The sequence below is a fragment of the Argopecten irradians genome, chromosome 9 (genome assembly GCF_041381155.1).
Source record: "Argopecten irradians isolate NY chromosome 9, Ai_NY, whole genome shotgun sequence".
Lineage (NCBI taxonomy): Eukaryota > Metazoa > Mollusca > Bivalvia > Pectinida > Pectinidae > Argopecten > Argopecten irradians.
In genome coordinates this window covers 38,674,634-38,701,515 of record NC_091142.1, presented here as the reverse complement: position 1 = coordinate 38,701,515, position 26,882 = coordinate 38,674,634, and the positions used below count along the sequence as shown (strand labels likewise).

Genomic DNA, 26,882 nt, shown 5'->3' with positions numbered 1-26,882 from the left:
ATGGCTGAAATGGAGCATCCTGCATCGCCACAGTCGCCCGACGACACAGAAGGTAAACCTGGTCACATCGGTCTGATGGATCAGGAGGAAAATGATTATGCCGATGAATGAAAGACATCGGCTGATGTTTATTTTTAAATGTATGGTTATCATGATCAAACATACACACACATTCTATGAAGTATTTTGAAACACTGAACACAGTTGTATCATTTTAGAAGTACACAAAATGACCATAAAATTAAAGGACCCGGTCGTGTTAAATCAATAACAAATTGATTTTATCGATTTTATATTCGCACGTGCACATTTTCTAAATATGATAACTAGAATACACAAGAGTATGCTAGACAGCGGTATGTATCTTTGCAGTATATTGACGATATCAATATTTTAGATTTAAAGACGTTATAACTTATACACGTATATTGGTACCGTATTTTAGTTGGAAATTTGCCTAAAGATATTTGTAAAGGGGCCTGCAGGTTGCATTTGCCATTAGCATGTATGTGTAAATAGTCCACTACAAGTACATTACATCTTTATCTGACATAAACATATCCATGGGCATGTACATATTACTATATCAGTATTAAAATGAATTTTATTTGACTTAAACTAGCATATAGCCAGATTCAGTGTTACTTTGTCAATTTATAATTAAATACCAATCTTCTATAGGGGTAGGTACTGTCTGTATGTGCATAATGCGAAATAAATCTGGTATATGTTATCAATATTAAAAAAAAATATTCCTTATACTACAGCTGTACATATACTTATCACAATAATTATTTGCTAGTTACATGTATACACAATGTACACAACAACTTACATTTTACATAATTACAACATGTAGACCATAATAGATTGGAATTCCTTACAACCACAAATTCTCTGAAACTCTTCAACTACAACGTTCAAATCAACAATCCTTTCTGCCTATTATTTTTTTTCCAACACTCACTCCAATTGACATAAACTTCAGCTTGATGAAGGTACAATATGGATGTAGATGTAGATGTACCATATGATTGCACATATGTATAGGCAGCTTCTAGAATATCAAAATCATAAGCTAGGGTCTTTCAGTACCAAGGTATATATACATAGTTTATGCGCTTATGTTTGATAGAATATGGTCACTTTCAAGTTCATATACATTTTCAGTTTTGCAATTTTTCTAAATTACTGAAAATTAAAATTGAGGGAAAGGTGATCAAATGTCTCTTGCTTACATAAGGCTAATTAAGTTATTGCACTTAGATAGATACAGAGAAAAATTGCATTCCTTTTGAGTGCACCATGGTTATACAGGAATTGAACCTTGGTCTATTGGGAATATTGCTCAAGATCCGTCAGCTGATCATGAATGACATAAAATGCCCTTAGCGATAAAAGATTCAATGTGAGTCGACGGTGACGAGGGAGTCCATGATTGATGATTAGGAGGAGAAGCTGGGGATATCCTGAGTATTAGGTGGGGTGTATCCTGACTCTAATATCATTATGCAAATGAGCAGTGAGTACATCTTACTATAGTGTAGAATAAAGGATGGATTGAACACTATTCTTTATCATCAGACACCTTCGAGGATGCGCTCCACCCAAGGAAAAATGCGTGCTCAAGGCAATACACTTCAGTTGCGGTTTGTATAAACTCTACATCCCGACTGTTAAAAAAAAGAGCGAAAATTTCAAAGGAAGGATATAATTGCAGAAGGAGGGAAATTATATGTAATTAAAAGTTCAGTTAAGTAAGAAACTGTAAAGAAGGCTTGAATTATTTGTTGATATGAAACAGTGAGAGATGATTGAAATTAAAACAAACAAATGCAAAATGACTAAATGCAATTATCTTTAATTTAGTTGCGGCATTTGTTCATTGCTGGAAAATAAATGAATTCAGTCACCCCCTGTAAATTTCAAATAAATGGAGTAGTCCTACCTTTGATTAAGAAGAGTCTAAATGAGTCCTCTGATAGAATTGGTTAATTAAACAAATTCGATCTTCATGGGGATTATTAGTTTAGTAGTTAAGCAAGGTTACCGCAGCTTTTATTATAATATTTAATTGAAAACCACATTTTAAACATTTTAGAGGAATTAAGAACTCAGGAAAAGCTGGCTGTCACTGAAGTCTCAGAAACATGTGCTAAAAACATGCTCCAGGAAGATTTAGACAAGGGGTCAAAGGTGTGGAACTTGTAGAAGTATATCAAGACAGCTGTGGACATAATTCTGGTTAATCTAACAAACAGAGACGAGATTTTGCATCAATGACACGAACAATGTCAGCAGGAGGTTGCATCCCTACAATACAATTTATGAAAGGTACATAACTGTATAAGTAGAGCATATAATGTAACAGAATTACTAGTTTCAAAAGTTGTGCATATGTTAGAAATAATCTAAATAATTCAAAAATGCCATAGAATCATGATTTCCCACATAAATGATTCAGGCTTCATACCAGCTTATAATGAATATCCAAGTCACCAGAATTTTTGTCAATGGAAAGTTTGAAATTTCTCTATGCCAAATAAGTTTTTTGATGCCAGAAACTTTACTGTCACTTTTAAAATCGACAATTTTTTTTAAAGAACTAATTATCTCTCCCGGTCTATTATTATGCATTTCACCCTAATATTATCAGATGTTTAGAGATTGCGTTTTGTAAAGATTGTTTGATAAATAGTGAATGGTGTCTCCCAGACAGAGGTAGCCTATCGAAAGCTTCCAGGAATACCGCTCTAAAGTATGAGACAGAGCACGGAGAGAAAGCTTCAAGGATTAACAATACATAGAAATATATGAAGAGGAGCTACAGGACCTGAGGAATAAACTAATAACGGGTGGGTAGGGGACAGGAGACAGGCCTAGTGTTTTGAGACAGATTTATTAGTCTGTTGTAATGTTACTTGGGAGTTTGGTTATCTCTGTAATCTCATTAGAAGTCTTTTGTCTGTGTTGGAGTTATCTTCCCCTATGAGCATGTTCACACTGATTGAGTAGAACGTTTCATGTAACTGCTTCATTTCATCTGTGTTCGCCCAATGTATTTTTGTTTTTTTTCGTATACAACAGATATATCTTCCATGATTATATATTTGTGATCTAATTAAAAAAAAAAAAAAAAGAAAAAAAAAAAAAAAATGTTTTACGCTGCTACCCTATCTCAAACTTCCATTTGGGGGTGAGAAAAAAATGGTCGAAGAATGCATAAATACCTGTATCGAGTATGTTACAGTGCGGTGGTGGAAGGCTTCCTGAGTACCGTTGGCCAAAACAGTCTGAAGCTGGTCAGTGTGGGTCCACGACGTCCACATCCGCCTCTCTATCGGAACTCGAACAAGTCTCTGAGGAGTGGAGAGCATGAAAAAGGTACGATAGCCTATGTTATGGCATAGTAGGGGATTAAAGCATCAAGTAAAGAACTTATATTCGTCACACTTTTTTTGCTTTATTACTATTTTTGCGATATTTGTAGTTGGTTAGTGTGAAAATTTGTGCTGTAAACAGGGAGGATATGATTGTGGACCCAACAAAAAGCCTTTTGTCCAGAATGATAACAGTTTTTATATTATTGTACTAGTAAATTAAGAAGGAAGATGGTGCTATAGAAATACGCCGCGGGGGGGATCTGAATTAGACAAGAGCTAGCTTAGGGTAGTGGAAATGTTATACAGATTGTGTTTATAGCTAATGAGAAAATATTGTTGTCTCTGAAAATCATAATTTCAGTGGCTCAAGTACTGTTTTGACATTTCAAAAAGAAAGACTCATTATTACGTACCAACGCTGAAATTATGGCAATGTTATCTATTAAAACATTTAAAAATAAATGGCCTTTGGATTGAAGGTTAATTATGAAAATGGTGGCATCAGGATTTATTGACCTGATTGTCGATAGCTATGTGTAAAGTAGATTAATAATAAGATCTACAATCTAATGGAAAAGTAAATAAGGAAAGAAATTTATGTTGGTATAGGCGGCGGATGTTCAAAACCAGTATTAAAAAAAGTCAAATTATGAAAACTAATATTTGTAAATCTTAAGATGAAATTCTAATTATTAGAAGAAATGTTATTTTTAAAGGAGGTTGATATATTTATGTCATTTTTTTCGATCAAATAACAATTGTCATTCCCATCGCATGAATTGTCAAGTTTACATGTAATATGTATAGAAATCTTTCTTATTTGTGAAGACTACCCACATTTGTATTCTCTAAGCCAACCTTATGTGAAATCATGTTTTTTAGCAGTCACCAGTCGGTGGGATGAGCCCGAGTCACCGACAGATGACACCAGATACTCAATCTCTCCCTGATATGGACCAAGTCCGCGACCCAGAAGAGAGGGTATGTATATTTACTGTGTATAATGACACGAAAGGTGTGCTATCTGATGACGGAATTTATTAAATCTATCATAGTTTTCAACATTTAATTGTATTTGATTATACTGTATAGTCAGCTTTTTATATATGGATCAAACTAAAGATTAGAAGTTTTAAATTAAATTTCAACTGCTTTGATTTTTGTCATATGGCTTTAAGGGTATGTATGAATCAACCTCATCTGAATATTCCACATATAGGATTTCTGTGATCAAAGCAAATGACCCATGGAATAACCAAAATATCATAAGTGTGGAAATAATCCAGCTATACAGTACCTGATATCAACGGACTGAATACAGTACCTGGATACAACGGGATGACAGTACTGATACCAATGGTGACTGATACAGTACCTGATACCAACGGACTGATACATGTCCTGCATACCAACGGACTGATACAGTACCTGATACAAGGGACTGATACCTTACCTTAGATACCAACGGACTGATACGAGTACCTGATACCAACGGACTGATGCAGTACCTTATACCTAACGGACTGATACAGTACCTGATACACAACGGACTGATACCAACATACTGATAACCAACGGATGACGTGATACCGTACAGTACCTGATACCAACGGACTGGACTGATACCAACGGACTGAACCAGTACCTGATACCAACCGGACTGATACAGTACCTGATACCAAATGATGGCGGGGACTGATACAGTACCTGATACCAACGGACTGACTGATACAGTACCTGATACCAACGGGGTACTGATACAGTACCATATGTATTTCAAAACGGACCAAACATCCTTTGGGGAAGGGGAATACAGATACTTGTATAATTTTGGACTGGGGACAGGAAGTGGGGTAAGGCCCAATAGGGGAAATAGAGGTATACCAACGGACGACTGATACAGTACCTGATACCAACGGTCTGATTCCAGTACCTGATAACCAACAGGACTGATACAGTACCTGATACCAACGGACTGATTACAGTACCTGATACCAATGGGGCCCACTGATACAGTACTGATACCAACGGACAAACGACTGATACAGTTTTTGCCTGATACCAACGGGACTGATACAGTACCTGATACAAACGGACTCGACAGTACCATGATACAGTACTGATACCTGATACCAACAAACGGACTGATGATACAGTACCTGATACCAATGGACTGATACAGTACCTGATACCAATGGACTGATACAGTACCTGATATACCAACGGACTGATACAGTACCTGATACCAACGGACTGATACAGTACCCTGATACCAACGGACTGATACAGTACCTGATACCAACGGACTGATACAGTACTGATACCAATGGACTGATACAGTGATACCAATGGACTGATACATGTACCTGATACCAACTGGACTGATACAGTACCTGGATTACCATTTCGGACTGACCAGTACCTGATACCAACAGACTGATACATACCTGATACCAATGGACCTGATACAGTACCTGATACCAACGGACTGAAACAGTAACCTGATACCAACAGGACTGATACCTGATACCAACGGACTGATACAGTACCTGATACCAAATGGACTGATACAGTACCTGATACCAACGGACTGATACAGTACCTGATACCAACGGACTGATACAGTACCTGATACCAACGGACTGATACAGTAACCTGATACCAACGGACTGATACAGTACCTGATACCAACGGACTGATACAGTACCTGATACCAACGGACTGATACAGTACCTGATACCAACGGACTGATACAGTACCTGATACCAACGGACTGATACAGTACCTGATACCAACGGACTGATACAGTACCTGATACCAACGGACTGATACAGTACCTGATACCAACGGACTGATACAGTACCTGATACCCAACGGACTGATACAGTACCTGATACCAATGGACTGATACAGTACCTGATACCAACGGACTGATACAGTACCTGATACCAACGGACTGATACAGTAACCTGATACCAACAGACTGATACAGTACCTGATACCAACGGACTGATACAGTACCTGATACCAACGGACTGATACAGTACCTGATACCAACGGACTGATACAGTACCTGATACCAACGGACTGATACAGTACCTGATACCAACGGACTGATACAGTACCTGATACCAACGGACTGATACAGTACCTGATACCAACGGACTGATACAGTACCTGATACCAACGGATACAGTACCTGATACCAAGATGATACGTACCTGATACCAACGGACTGATACAGTACCTGATACCAAGACTGATACAGTACTGATACCAACGGACTGATACAGTACCTGATACCAACGGACTGATACAGTACCTGATACCAACGGACTGATACAGTACCTGATACCAAGGACTGATACAGTACCTGATACCAACGGACTGATACAGTACCTGATACCAACGGACTGATACAGTACCTGATACCAACTGACTGATACAGTACCTGATACCAACGGACTGATACAGTACCTGATACCAACGGACTGATACAGTACCTGATACCAACGGACTGATACAGTACCTGATACCAACGGACTGATACAGTACCTGATACCAACGGACTGATACAGTACCTGATACCAACGGACTGATACAGTACCTGATACCAACTGACTGATACAGTACCTGATACCAATGGACTGATACACGGACTGATACAGTACCTGATACCAACGGACTGATACAGTACCTGATACCAACGGACTGATACAGTACCTGATACCAACGGACTGATACAGTACCTGATACCAACGGACTGATACAGTACCTGATACCAACGGACTGATACAGTACCTGATACCAAACGGACTGATACAGTACCTGATACCAATGGACTGATACAGTACCTGATACCAACGGACTGATACAGTACCTGATACCAACGGACTGATACAGTACCTGATACCAACTGACTGATACAGTACCTGATACCAACGGACTGATACAGTACCTGATACCAACGGACTGATACAGTACCTGATACCAATGGACTGATACAGTACCTGATACCAACGGACTGATACAGTACCTGATACCAACGGACTGATACAGTACCTGATACCAACGGACTGATACAGTACCTGATACCAACGGACTGATACAGTACCTGATACCAACGGACTGATACAGTACCTGATACCAACGGACTGATACAGTACCTGATACCAACGGACTGATACAGTACCTGATACCAACGGACTGATACAGTACCTGATACCAACGGACTGATACAGTACCTGATACCAACGGACTAATACAGTACCTGATACCAACGGACTGATACAGTAACTGATACTAACGGACTGGTCTGTACTGTTGTAGACTTGTAGTTGTCTGTTTGGGCCTTAAATGCTTTGTCTCATGTCTGTAGCTATCATCTACTAAAAATGGATAGTTCACCATTCACATATCATGCTCACAAGGCCCAGAGCTATCAGATAAACCCACAATCACACATATACGGTGGCTAATTTGTGCCATTTTGTCTTTTTGCCCCGAAAAGACGAAAATGAACCATTTCCGTATCTTGTGTTTTTGAGATGAAAAGACTAAAAATAAAACATGAAAAGATGAAATTGCTGAACGCTTATAAGTGCCTTTAATTTTCATCCTTTGGCCATAAAAAATCTTGTCTTTTTGTCTTTTCGGGGCAAAAAGACAATATTTTCAAGGGGAAAAGAGGAAAATTAAAGGTGCTGATAAGTGTACATCACTTGTGTCTTTTCTTGTTGGATGAGAATGGCATAAATCAGCCACCATACACATGGCACTGTAAGGTAGAGATAAAAACTAATGCTACATAATGATTGGTTTTCAGATTAAGGAGCTTTTACATTATCTACGGACAGAGAAATCATCACGTAAAGACTTAGAGATGTTTGTTGCTGTCTTAACTACGCAGAAAAATGTGTTTGCTGAAGACGCAGACAAACTTCGTGTTGAACTTGAAGATGGTAAGTTCAAAAATAGCCATACCAGATAATTGTTATGAGTTATTTAAACCACTTTTAAAATTATTTGATTGATGCAAATTATTTATGTAACATTTGAACTTGCGCTCAAACTGAAATTACGCAATAGAGTAAGAATAATCCAGTTTTCTATATACATGTACATATGTAAACAGGAAATGTTTGCGGAGGTTAATTTTGCATTTCACTGATTCCTACTGATCCTTAGATTTATATAACATTATATTTCTTTGTCAATGAATTTCTGATTATTTCACTAGTGTTAACGTTTTGGAGATATAAATGAAAATGTGAATACAAGTCATAGCAAAAATAATCCATCACCAAAATTTAACCACTCTACAATATTTTGTTTCATACTTATTATCAACACATGAATGATTGGGTTCCAATCAGGAATTTATTTACACATGTGACAATTGTACTAATCCATCTCCATTCAATGTTATATATTTGTAAAATTTTCATACGTTTATTTCTATTTCAGTATGTGGTATTTTGGATGAGGAGAAGAAGGCCCATGAAGACCTGAAACAGACATGGCAGATGGCAAACGACCAATTCCTCGAATCTCAGCGACTCATGATGATGGATCTCCAAAGGATGGAGAGTGTTTTGTCCACAGAACAGCAACGACAGATAGCTGGTACCTATCAGCCCTGGGGAGGGGCTGAGTGGAGTGGGGAGATGGGATAAGGGTGGGGATGATGTTTGGCAAATTAATAAATGGGTATTTGTGAAATTTCTTTCGATTCACAGCTTCTGAATTTCTCTGTTCCAATTTCAAACAAGTTCACTAAGATTCGTGGAGATAAAGTAGGTGTAGGAGGAAACATTTAAAATTGTGAAAGAAGCTATATAAAATTGTGAGAGAAGCTATATAAAATTGTGAGAGAAGCTATACAAAGCTATGTAAAATTGTGAGAGACGATAATAAAAATTGTGAGAGAAGCTATACAAAGCTATGTAAAATTGTGAGAGACGCTATATAAAATTGAGAGAGAAGCTATACAAAGCTATGTAAAATTGTGAGACGCTATATAAAATTGTGAGAGAAGCTATACAAAGCTATGTAAAATTGTGAGACGCTATATAAAATTGTGAGAGAAGCTATACAAAGCTATGTAAAATTGTGAGAGACGCTATATAAAATTGTGAGAGAAGCTATACAAAGCTATGTAAAATTGTGAGAGAAGCTATACAAAGCTATGTAAAATTGTGAGAGAAGCTATACAAAGCTATGTAAAATTGTGAGAGAAGCTATACAAAGCTATATAAAATTGTGAGAGACGCTATATAAAATTGTAAGAGAAAATAAAAAAAATTGTGAGAGAAGCCACATAAAATTGTGAGAGAAAATATAAAAAAAAATTGAGAGAGAAGCTATGTAAAATTGTGAGAGGAGGCACATAAAGAAGGTTTAATTCTGATTTCGTTTAACAGAGCTGCAACAGAAAGATCTTGAACGTGAGGCTCAAGAAAAGAAGGTCAAAGGTCTCAAGGAACTTCAGCTGAAACAGCAGCGCGAACAGGAGGAAAGACGACGGACAGGTACAGACAATTTCTTTATTTTCTTAATGATTATCGTAATATATGGTCTATAATGTTGTGAAATTTGAAGCTTATCGTTGATTTGTTTTGATGATAGAATTGTATTTTAAGTTACATTCATGTAAATAATTTGTGACAATTATAGATTTAACAAGTTTAGTATTGTTTTAATATTATTTAATATTAGATTGTAAACTTTCTTTGCCAAAGTCACCTTCTCAAATTTGTATTTTGACTTTGATTTCATGAGTTCAAGTTTACCTACATGATTGTGTCCTTGCTTTATTTCAGAGGCATTGAAAAAAGCTGGAGAGGCAACCGAGGTAAAACTCTTTAGTCCCAAAACACTGAAAATTCACAGGGAAATTTTTATTAATGTCCACCAACTATTTTTAAACCTGCCTATAGAAATCACCCATGGACAAAGAAAATATTGTCTTTATAGTCAGATGGTATTTTTTCACACTACAAGTTGTGTTAATTTGGGAACTTGAGACCAAAAGTGGTCTTATTTAACAAATGATGTTTATACAGAGATGATTGCGAAATCAGGTGTTATTTTACTGATATGTAACTAAATGTAATTTGGAATGGACATGCTGAAATAATGATACATGAACATGAATCACAATTTGTAACATCTTAAATCCATATCTTCTGGGCAGAAATATCACCATTATTCATTTATAACTACAGATACATGTAACTGCAGTACATTTTAATTCAAAGAAAGAAAGACACCCATTCTTATTTTGATGCTTGTAATTGTTTTAGAAACACAAAGCTGTAAGACTTCAGAAATCTCAAGGACAATCAGGCGACAGTGACCTACTTCTCACTGGAAATTCTGCATCTGACCCAGATTTAGCAGATACCAGTCAGGGAGGTGACAGTTTCCTTGATGCTAAGGTTGCTGAGGTTGACCGATCAGAGATTGATGGGATTCGGGTCCAGATCAGTCCAGAAAAAACTCTCAATCTGCCATCATTGTCAGAGGCTCAAAAACGGGCGATCACAGGTATGTTTTAGGAAATTAATATACTACAGTCACTGTACAGATGTTATTTGTTGAAATTACATTATTACTTTCAGTCATGATACCCCTATCCTCACTTTTCCATAGGTAACTATTACTGTCGTTATCCACCCATGAGTTATTTCATAGTAATCCTCAATGGCATTTCAGGAAAAATAAATAGCTAACAAAACACAGACCAACAGAGACTTTCTTTGAAGGTTATAGAGAGTGATGCCCAACTTCATTGTCGTATTGTGTACCTTTAATTGATGTACGTGTACAAGAATGGACCAAACTACTGGTCTCATCTGTTGTTGCACGCAGGACCTTCAGTGTTGCCATGACATAGTTCAAGGGGTGGATATAACGACAGTGATAGTAACCCCTGGAGTATTTAGCATGGTCCAGAGGGTGGATAAAATGACAATGGTAGTAACCCCTGGAGTATTGAGCATGGTCCAGGGATGGATATAATGACAGTGATAGTAACCCCTGGAGTGATAAGGATGTAGGACACCACAATATCCAACCCCTTTTATAAATTATTACTTCATGTGACATAATACAGAATTCTAACTAGCTAAATTTCCAGTATAATATTGAAATTACACAAGATTAAATGTGTAGGTGTTATAATATCAATCTTTCATGATGTCATTTTAAAATAACATGAATTTAGTCTTTTGTAGAGATAAATAAATTATGTTTAATTTATTTGTTGTCCTAATATGATTTATGATTGGTGTTAACAGATCCAACTCCAGATTTTGAAGCAAGACAAACACTACTGGCCAGCGCCAAACATAAAAACGAGCGGTCAGCACTGACCGACGGCCGGAGGCTGGTCAGTCAGAAGGAGTGGGACCTACTACAACAACAGGTAGATACCTACAGCCTGTAAACAATGAGAAATTGATGGACACCTTTAACAGTGTTTTATGATTAATATTACAGTGTAGATTGTCTATATGTCACTTAGGCCAGGATATTTAGTTGGTATAGCCCGGTTTACAGATCATGCAAGCTTTAATCACTATAAATTAAGAAGGAAATGTCATACAATTTATGCCAGAATACTCAGGGATCCAGGTTAGACAAGAGCCAATTTCAACAAGTTATATTGTACTTTTAAAAGTAGGCCGATTATTTTGGATGTAAGCTTTATGTGACAGCTTTGGTCTCTATGAGATTAGCTGTAATTGAATGCTGTTTAGGTCACCTGAGACGAAGTCTCAAGTGACCTATTCTAATTGCCATTTGTCCGTCGTCGTGCGTCGTGCGTCGTGCGACGTATGTCCGTAAACAATTTACATTTTCGACTTCTTCTCCAAAACTGCTGAAGCAATTTCAAAGAAATTTTGCACAAACCTCCTAAGGCTTAAGGCCAATCAAAATTGTGAATTATATGGTCCCCACCCCCCAGGGGGCTGTGGGAGGGGCCAAAAGGGGTAAAATTTCAAAAATCTTCTTCTCTACTTACAGATGTGGTAGAATCAAATACTCTTCATAGATAGAAAGGTCTTAAGGTCCTTTACAAAAATTGTGAATTATATGACCCTGGGGTCTCTAGTTTCCCCCTGGGGAGGGGGTTAAGTTTACTATAGTTTATATTGGGAATACATTTTTGCGCATTATTTGGTCTTTTGTAATAGGAAATTAGTCAAATGTTGTCAGAATTATCAGTATGAGATGGCCATTTAATCCTATTAACAAATTTTCTATGACTGACCCCCAGGGGCCTTAGGGGCGGGGTCAAAAGGGGGTCAAATAGGCTTAAACTTCAAATTTTTTTTTCTGAAATTCTGGAAATGGTAGAATCAAATACTTTTCATAAATAGAAAGGTCTTAAGGTCCTTTACAAAAATTGTTAATTATATGACCCTTGGGTCACACGTTTCCCCCTGGGGAGGGGGTCAAGTTTACTATAGTTTATATAGGAAAAACACATTAATGAGCATTTTTTGCTCAATTTTCATAGGAAATGAGTCAAACTTGGTTAGAATTATTATCCTGAGATAGCATTTTAATATCATATCCACATTGGTCCTGGCCGACCCCCTTGGGGCAGAGGGGCTGGTCCAAAAAAGGTCAAATAGGCTAAAACTTCAAAAATCTTCTAAAATTCTGGATATAATAGAATCAAATAATTATAGATTATAAAAATTGTGAATTATATGACCTTGGGGTCTCACGTTACCCCCTGGGGAGGGTCAAGTTTATATAGGAAAAACATATTTGTGAACATTATTTGCCCAATTTTCGTAGGAAATTAGTCAATCTTGATTAGAATTATTAGCCTAAGATATTGCATTTTAACATCCATATCCGTCCTCGATGACCCCCTGGGGGACCAGAGGGGCAGGACCAAACAGGGTCAAAATGATTAAAATTTCAGAAAATACCCCTAAGTTCACAGGTTTGATGGAAGCAAATACTCTTCATAGTCTAAAAAGTCAAATTTATAAATCACTGACCAACTTCAAGGCCCAGCATAAAGTGTTTATATGTCATTAATTTGTTTCATTATATATTCTAACTCAGGTGACCGTTAAGGCCCATGGGCCTCTTGTTTTTTTTTTATAAATATTTCACATTGATGATGAATAACCATTCATTGATTTGTTACCATGTATTAAAGGCTACTAAATGATTCCTAGAAATGAAGACTAGAAATTTCTCATTGATCATTATTTCAAAGTAGAATTTGTGACCATGACTTTATTGGTATCTCTTATTACAGCTACAGGAAGCTAGAGAAAAATTAGGCCGGCCTTGTGATATGTGCAATAATTACGAAGCTCAGCTTCAGGGTGTTCAGGAAGAGTCAAAAGAGGAACAGGTTAAGGCCAACTCTTTAGATCGACAGCTCAAGGCAGAGAAACAAATCACAGAAAACCAGAAAAAATATATCTCCGAACTGGAGGACAGTTTAAAGTCCTCCGCAGAAGAGGCTGAGAAACAGGTAAAAAGATATTTGAAAACGATCATTTGACAAAGTTTGACATTGAAGGTAATGAATAAAGGTCACTAGAATATGTATAGACAGTTAAAATGCCAATTTGTTATGAATATTTTATTTTGAACAATGGAACAAGTTAAAGAAGTTACCTATCATTTGTTTGAAATTTTGGCATTACTGGTTTAAATTACAAGGTGGTGGAATTGTTAAAAAATAAATTTGGAAATTATTTAAAAAAAACTAATGTATAATGACTAACATTCAAATTTTAAAACATTTTCATGCCTTTAGAATTCTGCCTTCTATCTAATGATTTTCAGGGAAATTAGAATATGCTGCATGAGGAAACTTCTTTCACCTTTTTTTTGCATAAAATACATAATGCAAGAATATGTTTTTATAAGTAAAGATTTTGTCCAACAAAACTTTATACGTGATCGAATGCACTACATGAATAAGTATTTTTTAACCAGACATTCACAAGATTTTAACCTAGCAAATATCTCCTACATATGCAGATGTACTCTGTTGTAAATCTGTTACTGTTTCTGTTGCATGAATTTGAAAAATGCCCCCAGTGCTTACAGTACTTGGATTCTGTTTCAGATATCTAGTCTAATTACCCAGGTTCAGCAGTGTGAAAGGTTTATCACAGAAAGTCGACAACAGTACACACAGTCTCAGCTGGAGCTACAGGACCAACTGGTACACCTCTTCTGTCATAAGTATAGTCACACCAAAGTCTGACAATAATCAAATGTTTAAAAGTAATTATAATAATTGGTATCAATCATGATCAATGACAAATGCTTTCTATTAAATGATATATGTGATTTACGAAGTGGTGTGCTGGCCTCATCAGTTATCCATTACATCAAAGAAATTATAAATAGGAAAGCATTTCAGTAAAAGAAGATTCAGAATCAGCAAACTTTGTTTATAGCAGAGAAAGTATGTTGGTATGTGGTATATATTACAATGTCATTACAGAAAACATTAACAGAGTCAAGGGAACAGGTTCATAAAGAGGTGAGTCACACAGTCAATTATGACTAAACAGTTAATTTGTATTACATAAAGAAATAACAGATCCAATATCTGAAAGTTCCATCTTATTGATACTGTATAAAATACAACATGTCTCCATTTCTTGTGAAAAAAATTAATTTTAACATAAATTCATTTTTTTATTTATTTTACAGTTAAACAGACTACAAACAGAGAACGATTCATTGATCGGTAAACATTCCAAAACAGCTCAACAACTACAGAACGAAGATATTAACCTTCCCTCTAGTCTAGAGGTAGGCTAGCAAAACTAGGTCATTCTGACCTATATTTTGGTAAAATAGGTCACTCTGACCTAGGGCTGAAACGATTAGTCGAATAATCGGAGGCGATTAGATTAATGAAGCTAATTGCTGATAATCGCTTAAAGATTTTATTAATCGTTAATCGTAACATGCATAGCCAGTGCATTGTAAGCTGACTAAACACGTTGACAGATCATGGATTTCTGAGTAAGCCATTGCTACTGGAGTTTCATCTCTTTATGTACATGTTTTGAACTCAACAAAGCATATATGATGTGAGAAATACTTGTTGAATTATGTCTCTGTGGAAGTTAAAGTCATTAATCAATGAAAAAGTGGATGTCATGAGAAAGCTTGCATCATGCTGTTCGCCAATTTTCACTAGCGATCGACTCCATGTTGTTACGTCACGGAGGCCTAATCGCCGCCGGGACGCTCGGGAGGGGAAGGAGCAGTAATCTTGAACATTTAAATTTTACTATTGCATGTGTTTATCATATAAAAAGAATGTTTTTGTTCATATTCTAATTGAATATAAGAGTTGTTGATTTATTTTATTTTTTTGATCACGGAAATAAAAAAGTTCATTGACGAAAATTTGGTCATGTTGCTCCGTGGCGATCCGGATTTGGTTGATTAGTCGTACGTGTGAAGGTCACGTCAAAACAGCGGGTTAGCAGACTTGATTTAAACGATGTTACGGAAGACAATACAGGAACGGAATTCAGAGCTTATTTGGGATAAAATACGTTTGTTTTGTCAATAAATCTATTCTTATTTGTTGGTAGGCTTATATTATATAAGGCATGTCCTCTGTCATATTATACGGTAGGTGTTATTATTAGTTGATAACAAAACATGGCGGACGTTTTCAGTAGTCAGTAGTGAAACAATATAGTTGCCTTCAATTCAAACGATTAATCGATTAGTAATCGATTACATGTGACCGATTAATCGAATACAAAAATTACTAATCGTTTCAGCCCTACTCTGACCTATATTGTGGTAAACTAGGTCACTCTGACCTATATTTTGGTCATTGTCGTAATGTCTATCTGTCTGTCTCTCCATCCACAATTGGTTTTCACTGATGTTTTTCGAAGACTTTGCCATAGGCCTATCATTTCAGTTTCCACATGGTAATAGGTGATGATACAAATATGTACAATACAGGTTTGAATTTGTTTTTTGAGAAATTCATTATGTCCGCTCTGGCTCCTAAAGTGTTGAAATCTAAATGTTGTGTTAGACTGATTTCAGTGAAAATTGGTATACATCTTTGTCACACTGAATACCAAGATCAAAGTTTTGAAGGAGACTGGAAACCCAAGATGACTGTTGTGGTGGTTGAAGTTATTAAAAGTTGTGTCAGTTGCTCCTAAGATGAGAGCAGGGCCCTTCTGACAGATGTCAGTTTTCTAGTGATACATTTAAAATCATTTCTGTGATTTTAGGCAATAATAAGCCTCTAAATATAAAGTTTTTAATTTCATTTCCTTCATTTCTAATGTCAAAATACTAAATTTTATCAAGAGTTCTTGTTTCCAAATGCCTCAGTAAATTATAGCCTATATGTTTATTGTTTACACATGTGTGTTTCCCTACTTGTAGGAGATGCAGTTGCTACTTCTGAAATACCGTGAAGAGATTATACAGGCTAAGGTGGCGAAGGAGCACACAGAAGATACACTGAAAGGAGAAATCATGTTCCTGAAGGACCAAGTGCTTGCGGAGCAACAGGAGAAAAATAATATTGAGGAGACGCTAACGCAGGACATTCAGGCACTGCAGGAGAAACTGGGTAGGCTATAGTAGGAACATCACCACACTGAGGAACACTTTATAATGTGGTCTAGTATGGAAGTCACATCTCACAAGTAAAGTCTCAAAGAAGACTGCTCCTTATTATCTCTCTAGCTTGAGATCATAGAGCTATAATTAAGTCACTTGTTTAACTTCTCAATGGTATTGGATATTCTGGAAACAAGATATATTTGAAAATTGGATGAATTGTGGCCATTTGCATTGTTATTGTTATTGTTTTGTGATCCAAGTACCGGTAAATTCACAAAAGTTATCTCTACAAATAACCATCTACATAATATTTATTGATAGGAATTTCCATTCAGTTTTCTGTTTTAATATTGAAATGAAAGTAGTATAAAGTCGAAAAATGTTGATGGAAAATGAACATGCAATACTATCGTTTACTTGTTTAAGAAACTTGTAGGTTAGTATATTGAACATTCTGTTTGCAGTTGTACAAGACAGTCTAAACTCTGAGCTAGAGCGAGAGTCAGCAGTGAGAGCAGAGATGGAAACCAAGCTACGGGAATCAGAACAAAGTCTGAAAAGTATACAGTCCAAGTCTAAACAGGTGATACAGGAATTACAGCGGCAGGTTCAACAGCAGTCAGAGGCACGGGTAAGTCTGTCATATACTGTTCTCTAAAACTCTAACAGCTAGGGAAAGTCTGGCATATACAGTTATCTCAAACTCTAACAGCTAGGGTAAGTCTGTCATATACAGTTCTCTCAAACTCTTACAGCTAGGGTAAGTCTGTCATATACAGTTCTCTCAAACTCTAACAGCTAGGGAAAGTCTGTCATATACAGTTCTCTCAAACTCTAACAGCTAGGGTAAGTCTGTCATATACAGTTCTCTCAAACTCTATCAGCTAGGGTAAGTCTGTCATATACAGTTCTCTCAAACTCTAACAGCTGGTCTATAAATTGTACAAATATCAGAAGGCAAAGTTAGTCTATCAGAATATGCATACAGAATGAAATTTAGCTATTATAAATCTAGACTGTTCATATGTCATAAATCAAAGTTAGTTGATTGGTTTAAGATAAATGCCAAGTTTTAAGGATAACGTCAATGCTAAAACTCTGAGTTGGAGCTGTCCCACTGGTGATAAGTGTAGCATAGTGTAGTGTGATCACCCGTGGGTCTCAGACGATGTCTATTGTCAGATATAGATTATTCTTTGATGGGCGCAGAGATCCCACTGGGATCTCTTGCTAAAATTGGAATGTAAAACAAGATTGATTATTTTGTTAAGTCGCAAAAGTTATCAGCTCACCGTTAATACTACAGCTCTTATCACCTTCTGAACAATTAAATTTAGATAAATTAATGGTCAATTGTCGTAACGAGTGTCGTATCATGTTTCCAGCCGTCATTCTAATTACCAAGAGTTAGTTGACTACTACTGTGCCAGACGGCAAATCTTCACTGTTAATATAGCTTATGCAGGAAATCTTTTATTTGTTTCGTATTGTTACCCCATCTTATGCCATAGATATATATTTCCTTATGTTATTATTGTTTTTAAGAAACTTTTTTTTTTCTTTGAAAAGGTATAGTGGGCCTTTAAGTTTTGAGTGACATATGAGTTGTTTTTGTTTTCAGACAAAGCTGGAGACTGATATAAATATGTATAAGAACAAAGTGGCATCCTTACAAGTGGACTTAGATAACAGTGAAACAGTTCAGCAGGACTTTGTTAGACTCTCACAATCCTTACAGGTCTGTACATACTATCATCTGGCTAATGTTTACATGTTCGTTTAGAATTTTCTGCTGACTTCCCTGGTACTAACATTTGCCAAATTCAAGGAGACACTGCAGGCTGACAATTTAGGGCATGTGATATCTTATGATATCATATATTAGTATAGTTACACAAAGGTGTAAAAACAAAGTCACATAGATGATGTAGAAATACAGGTCTGGTATGAAAAGGTATTAAAAATGGGTTCTGACGTGTCTTCCAAATGAAAGTCAAAGATTCAAGCTCTATGTCGATTTTGGCGTTGCTGATTACACAATCATATGTATAGCATTGTAGTTGTTGGTAATCTGTCAGATGAAATTGACAGTGTCACATCCTACTAGTCATCTGTCTGATGAAGGTGACAGTGTACACATCGCACTAGTTATCTGTCTGATGAAGGTGACCGTGAACACGTACATCATACTAGTCTTCTGTCTGATGAAGGTGACTGGGTACACATCATACTAGTCATCTGTCTGATAAAGGTGACGGTGTACACATCGTACTAGTCATCTGTCTGATGAAGGTGACGGTGTACAAATCGCACTAGTCATCTGTCTGATGAAGGTGACGGTGTACACATCGCACATCGTACTAGTCATCTGTCTGATGAAGGTGACCGTGTACACATTGTACTAGTCATCTGTCTGATGAAGGTGACTGTGTACACATTATACTAGTCATCTGTCTGATGAAGGTGACTGTGTACACATCATACTAGTCATCTGTCTGATGAAGGTGACCGTGTACACATTGTACTAGTCATCTGTCTGATGAAGGTGACTGTGTACACATCATACTAGTCATCTGTCTGATGAAGGTGACTGTGTACACATCATACTAGTCATCTGTCTGATGAAGGTGACCGTGTACACATTGTACTAGTCATCTGTCTGATGAAGGTCATCTGTCTGATGAAGGTGACCGTGTACACATTGTACTAGTCATCTGTCTGATGAAGGTGACAGTGTACACATTGTACTAGTCATGTGTCTGATGAAGATGACCGTGAACACATTGTACTAGTCATGTGTCTGATGAAGGTGACCGTGTACACATTGTACTAGTCATGTGTCTGATGAAGGTGACCGTGTACACATCGTACTAGTCATCTGTCTGATGAAGGTGACAGTGTACACATCATACTAGTCATGTGTCTGATGAAGGTGACCGTGAACACATTGTACTAGTCATGTGTCTGATGAAGGTGACAGTGTACACATTGTACTAGTCATGTGTCTGATGAAGGTGACCGTGAACACATTGTACTAGTCATGTGTCTGATGAAGGTGACAGTGTACACATCATACTAGTCATGTGTCTGATGAAGGTGACTGTGTACACATCATACTAATCATGTGTCTGATGAAGGTGACTGTGTACACATCATACTAGTCATGTGTCTGATGAAGGTGACTGTGTACACATCATACTAGTCATGTGTCTGATGAAGGTGACTGTGTACACATCATACTAGTCATGTGTCTGATGAAGGTGACTGTGTACACATCATACTAGTCATGTGTCTGATGAAGGTGACTGTGTACACATCGTACTAGTCATCTGTCTGATGAAGGTGACTGTGTACACATCATACTAGTCATGTTGTCTGATGAAGGTGACCGTGTACACATCGTACTAGTCATCTGTCTGATGAAGGTGACTGTGTACACATCATACTAGTCATCTGTCTGATGAAGGTGACCGTGAACACATCATACTAGTCATGTGTCTGATGAAGGTGACTGTGTACACATCATACTAGTCATGTGTCTGATGAAGGTGACTGTGTACACATCATACTAGTCATCTGTCTGATGAAGGTGACAGTGTACACATTGTACTAGTCATTTGTCTGATGAAGGTGACAGTGTACACATTGTACTAGTCATGTGTCTGATGAAGGTGACTGTGTACACATCATACTAGTCATGTGTCTGATGAAGGTGACTGTGTACACATCATACTAGTCATGTGTCTGATGAAGGTGACTGTGTACACATCATACTAGTCATGTGTCTGATGAAGGTGACCGTGAACACATTGTACTAGTCATGTGTCTGATGAAGGTGACCGTGTACACATTGTACTAGTCATCTGTCTGATGAAGGTGACTGTGTACACATCATACTAGTCATCTGTCTGATGAAGGTGACCGTGTACACATTGTACTAGTCATGTGTCTGATGAAGGTGACAGTGTACACATCATACTAGTCATCTGTCTGATGAAGGTGACTGTGTACACATCATACTAGTCATGTGTCTGATGAAGGTGACTGTGTACACATCATACTAGTCATGTGTCTGATGAAGGTGACTGTGTACACATCATACTAGTCATCTGTCTGATGAAGGTGACTGTGTACACATCATACTAGTCATGTGTCTGATGAAGGTGACTGTGTACACATCGTACTAGTCATCTGTCTGATGAAGGTGACTGTGTACACATCATACTAGTCATGTGTCTGATGAAGGTGACTGTGTACTCATCATACTAGTCATCTGTCTGATGAAGGTGACTGTGTACTCATCATACTAGTCATCTGTCTGATGAAGGTGACTGTGTACTCATCGTACTAGTCATCTGTCTGATGAAGGTGACTGTGTACACATCATACTAGTCATCTGTCTGATGAAGGTGACAGTGTACACATCGTACTAGTCATCTGTCTGATGAAGGTGACAGTGTACACATCATACTAGTCATCTGTCTGATGAAGGTGACAGTGTACACATCGTACTAGTCATCTGTCTGATGAAGGTGACAGTGTACACATCATACTAGTCATCTGTCTGATGAAGGTGACTGTGTACACATCATACTAGTCATGTGTCTGATGAAGGTGACCGTGTACACATCGTACTAGTCATCTGTCTGATGAAGGTGACTGTGTACACATTGTACTAGTCATCTGTCTGATGAAGGTGACTGTGTACACATCATACTAGTCATCTGTCTGATGAAGGTGACTGTGTACACATCATACTAGTCATCTGTCTGATGAAGGTGACCGTGTACACATTGTACTAGTCATCTGTCTGATGAAGGTGACCGTGTACACATTGTACTAGTCATCTGTCTGATGAAGGTGACTGTGTACACATCATACTAGTCATGTGTCTGATGAAGGTGACTGTGTACACATCATACTAGTCATCTGTGTCTGATGAAGGTGACTGTGTACACATTGTACTAGTCATGTGTCTGATGAAGGTGACTGTGTACACATCATACTAGTCATGTGTCTGATGAAGGTGACTGTGTACACATCATACTAGTCATGTGTCTGATGAAGGTGACTGTGTACACATCATACTAGTCATGTGTCTGATGAAGGTGACTGTGTACACATCATACTAGTCATCTGTCTGATGAAGGTGACTGTGTACACATCATACTAGTCATGTGTCTGATGAAGGTGACTGTGTACACATTGTACTAGTCATCTGTCTGATGAAGGTGACTGTGAACACATCGTACTAGTCATCAAATTGTCTCAAAAGAAACATTCATTGGTTGTGTAACAAACCTCGGTACATAAACCATGCTTTCCAACCCGCAGAAAAATTGTTAGGGGATGATAAAGTATTAAGGTTTTATACAATCAAAGCATTGAATTTTCCTTATTTAGATTCCAATGTGTGTGTTCTTGTTCCACAGATTCAGTTAGAAAAGATTCGTCAGGCTGAAACAGAGGTTCGGTGGCAACACGAGGATGATATAGATGAATGTACAAATTGTAAACAAGCTTTCAGTGTTACAAAACGCAAGGTAAGTGTCAAGTTCTGTTTCTGTAATTTGCGTGACAAATTGTGTACCTACATTATGTATCTAGTAGTGAAGTCAAGTATAGATAGTGAAGAAGATTCAAAGTAAAATATCTTTGAAAGGTTTTAAATGGTTTGAAAGTTTGATGTTAGGAAATTTCAAAAGATTAGCTTCTTCAAACAGAACTAATTTTGTTTCATTAATAAATTGGGGAAATTCCACTATGAAGCCTGTTCTGATTGTCTGTCTTAAAAGTATATCAAGTAATGTTTCTCACATGTTCTGACATTTCACTTCGCAAAATAGGTCATAATTCATGAAGTTGTCCTAAATTCTAACAGTTGTATTTGCTATTTGGCCGAAATTTGAACAATTGTATTTGCTATTTGTCCGCTTTGTATTTGCTATTTGTCCACTTTGTATTTGCTATTTGTCCACTTTGTATTTGCTATTTGTCCACTTTGTATTTGCTATTTGTCCACTTTGTATTTGCTATTTGTCCATTTTAACAATGGTATTTGTTATTTTCCCTTGCAGCACCACTGTCGACACTGTGGCCGTATATTCTGTGCTGATTGTACCATGAAGACTGTGACCAATGCCAATAACCGTGTCTCCAAAGTGTGTGACATTTGTCACACGATTCTGGTGAAGGACGCCATGCCCTACTTCAGTACAGAACCGCCTAATGTGAATGGATAAACATTTAAATCTCGTGATCATTTCATGTTTTACTTCCACCATTTTTAATTCTTACACCATATCAACAGCTAGTGGTATATAAACATTAAATATTGATTGGTGTAGTAGCATTAAAATTTACATTTAAGACTTATTATAGCTTAGTGATTACAGATAGTATGCAAACACAGACTTGTTAAATAAAATATTCAAAACTCTTGTTTCAAATTACCAAAACATTTCAGACATTCAGTGTTTGTGTTTCTGCAAAGAATCTTTCGACAAATTAATTAACCCCTAATTAAAGAATCTGTTGACAAATTAATTAACCCCTATTCCAAGAATCAGTGGAAAAATTGATTAAGCCCTATTCAAAGAATCCTTTAATTTGATGAAGATCAACATACACCTGATCATAAAGTGAGCAGACTTACTAAGGGGACAAACATTCTTCCACTTGTACTTTCTGTCATGATTTGGAGACCCAAATGTGTCTTTGAAGGCCATTACATTATGAATTCCATTGAGAGATGGAAAATATGTGAAAAGATTGGCGGACAAGGTTAAATCTATGATTAAATGGTGCACCATTAAAACTGGTCTTTTTAAAAATTATTTGCAAAAACAAAAATTGGCCAGTTTATAATTCATAAATACTTTCAAGTTATTTATTTCCAAGCTATATACTGTTATCTATTTTGCAGTAATACAGCTTTAATATATATTGCAGTCATACTGCTTATATATCAGATAATTTAGATTCATTGTTTTTTATTCCTGAAATTTTTTATCATTGAAATGTTCATTTTAATTCTGCTCAAACAGGATGAAAAGTTATACATGTATATGAAATATTAGTAGCAGTTCTGAAAATTGTTGTGTAATTACAGAAAAAATAAGTTATTTGTGCTATAATAGGTTGTCCACTATCTATGGTCATGTCATAGCACATCAATTCAACCATTGCCAATATTGCTCCATCTGCCTGTCAACTTTTCCAAAGACATTTCTAGTCATGACGAAGGCTGCGACTTAACTAGTATGAAGCATCCTTGAGTGAAAGGAAAGCAAGTTTGTTAAAAATATAAAGCTGCAGGGGTTTCAGTACAGAAAATTGTATGTAGCTCTTGCAAGTCATTTCTGTAATGACATACTTTATGTTTGATCCAGAAATTCCTAAGTCTCAAGGTCATTACAGTTCATTAAAACTTTTAACGATGTGTTCTCTGTGTATGATATGAAGTACAGGTCTATTGCACCTTTTGTTTAGTGATAATTTCAAGCTAGCTGTACACTTGTAAGTAAGTAAAGAGAAAATTTAGGGTGTATTTATATGTAGTTAAATTAAATTTTATGTTTATGAACGAGTATTTGCCTTGCACAAATGAGTGGATACAAAACTTTGGGATCTGATCATACTATTGTAGATTGTAGTATATTTCATTAGTATTTATTTATTAACTAGCGGCAATTTTAAAATGTAGCAAAATTATGTAAACTTTGTACATATTGAAATGTTCTAAGGTTATGGATCCTGACCACCCCTATATTTAGGAGTATGTTGGTAGCATCCTGACCACCCCTATATTTAGGAGTATGTCAGATTATTCTAAAACGTTTTTAAGGATGCGTGTAATGTGTTTGTTGGTATAAATGAACTGTATTTATCACAGTGACTGTTTATATTCTGTTGCTAGCTTTAGCTCATGCAGTCACCCCTGGGGAAACATTTGAACTAATCTAAATCAAAGGCTGGAACAGTCCATTATGGAATTTCAGGGGTGAATGAGTTAATTGAGAAACTAAATTATCGTGTTAGCCTTAACCAGTATCCAGCCAACTCTATCTATTCACTTCATTTAAAATGATACTTAACCTTATAGATGGAAGAGCCTCTGGAAGCTGAAGAGCTACAAATTGAATGATCAGAAGTTTACTTAAGTTAAAAGTAGAAGACGGCAAATCGAGTTCGGCTCTGGCCTTAATAATTTTCAAAGAGGATATGTAATCAAAATTAAGTTTTGATTTGTACTTGAAATGCTAGTGGAAGTCATCTGTTTTAGATGGTAGGTAATTTTTGTTGCATCTGTACTCGTGAGTACATCATACTTTTCATCGAAAATAAAGTAACTCTTGCATGCAAACTAATGCAGTAAAAATAATTACTGTTGCCGAGGGTGTTTAAAAAAAAAATGAAAACACTGAAAAGGTGCTTAATAAGATGAAATCATTGCAAACCTACCATAGTTTTGATAGTTTTGGTCTTATGACCAGGTCATGGAAATGTGGCCTCAGAAAGTGGAGGGGTGCTTTTAAGGACATGGGCACTTATTAGGTTGAATACGGTAGCTACCCCTATGAGCAGATAACTCTGTAAGATACCTTTTGATTCATATTTTGGCCTGTTTTTAAATTTTTTTTTTTTTTTTTTTTAGAAAATCATTACCTGGTAATGATAATTGTGATTAAGTAAAATACATGTATATCTACTCAAGACTTTAACAATATTTATCTTTGTTTCAGGTATATATGATTTAGTGTATAAAAATGAAATCAGAAATAGTGCGACCCAAACTTAGAGTTATCAACATTTATTACAATGAGAAAAGGCTTTTAATTATAACACAGAAATAACCTTTGATTGAGTGAGGGAGCTAATTAGGGTTAATACGGTAATAAACCTCATGGTATCCATGCCTACTGTACACAAATGAAACTATATAGAAAATGGTGTTGGATATATACCCGGTATATAAAAACATCAATGATGATAAGATAAGAAAATAAACAGATATATCTAATCTATGTTAAGTAACTGTGATATACATACGGTATTCTCCTCTCCTTCAAGTTCCATCAAAATCTTTTTATGTCCAAATTTAATTGTCACAATTTTTACCGGGTATTTAATAATATAAATACCATGTACATTTTTTGCAGGAATTCCATGAATTTACAAGATGTTATTGTGGTTACAAATATTAAAATCCATGGAAACAATAATAAACAAATCATGTATAAACTAAAAGCCTGAACGTGCAATCTAGTTATTGAAATCAATTTTTTTTTTCATTTTAAAAATAAAACTCTCAAAATTTTTTACCAGTCAAAATGATATATTATTCAATTATAAAGGTTCTATGTAGATTTCTATGTCAAATGTTTGGTGGTGAGCCAGACAATATATGCATATAAAGCTTTCTTTGGTTTTACTAATTAATTAGTATTTTATAAAATTTCCAATCTTCTGTCACTGGTGCGTTATTATATTAATGCGTTCACTGATTATGTTGGTGATGTGTACAGATGTTTCTGTCTACTGGCCACTCCGTAATAACAATAAACGGTACAGACAATGTCGTGTTTGTTTTGTATATCTAGTTTTTAGCAGAGATTGAGATAGTATTGGTATTGGGATACACTATCAGGAGTTTGATACATTTAAGAGGCCCAATATGCAAAATGTACTGGCTGGTTAAGTTTTGGTGCAAGTTGTGAAGTGCACGATGGACCAAAATGTAGATTCATGGTTCTAAGCTGTTGCATGCAAGTCCTTAAAAGGCTGCAATCATCCATGATACTCAGGGGTTACTATCACTGATGTTATATCCACCTGTGGACTATATCATACTTAAACTGGAGGTAACAGAACACACACTCAGGT

General features: G+C 36.4%; 1 protein-coding gene across 1 annotated transcript; it reads left to right on the top strand.

Moving 5' to 3' along the window:
- LOC138330760 (rab GTPase-binding effector protein 1-like) lies at window positions 1-26,574 on the top strand. Its single transcript, XM_069278284.1, has 18 exons — window positions 1-52; window positions 2,102-2,196; window positions 4,266-4,364; window positions 8,209-8,344; window positions 8,850-9,008; window positions 9,806-9,913; window positions 10,205-10,236; window positions 10,688-10,931; window positions 11,684-11,811; window positions 13,672-13,893; window positions 14,497-14,595; window positions 14,881-14,919; window positions 15,093-15,194; window positions 16,815-17,004; window positions 17,462-17,628; window positions 18,619-18,735; window positions 22,430-22,540; window positions 23,075-26,574. Exons 1-18 carry the CDS (start codon window positions 1-3, stop codon window positions 23,237-23,239), a joined length of 2,265 nt encoding a protein of 754 aa, XP_069134385.1. The 3' UTR covers window positions 23,240-26,574.
- The last annotated feature ends 308 nt before the right edge of the window (window positions 26,575-26,882 follow it).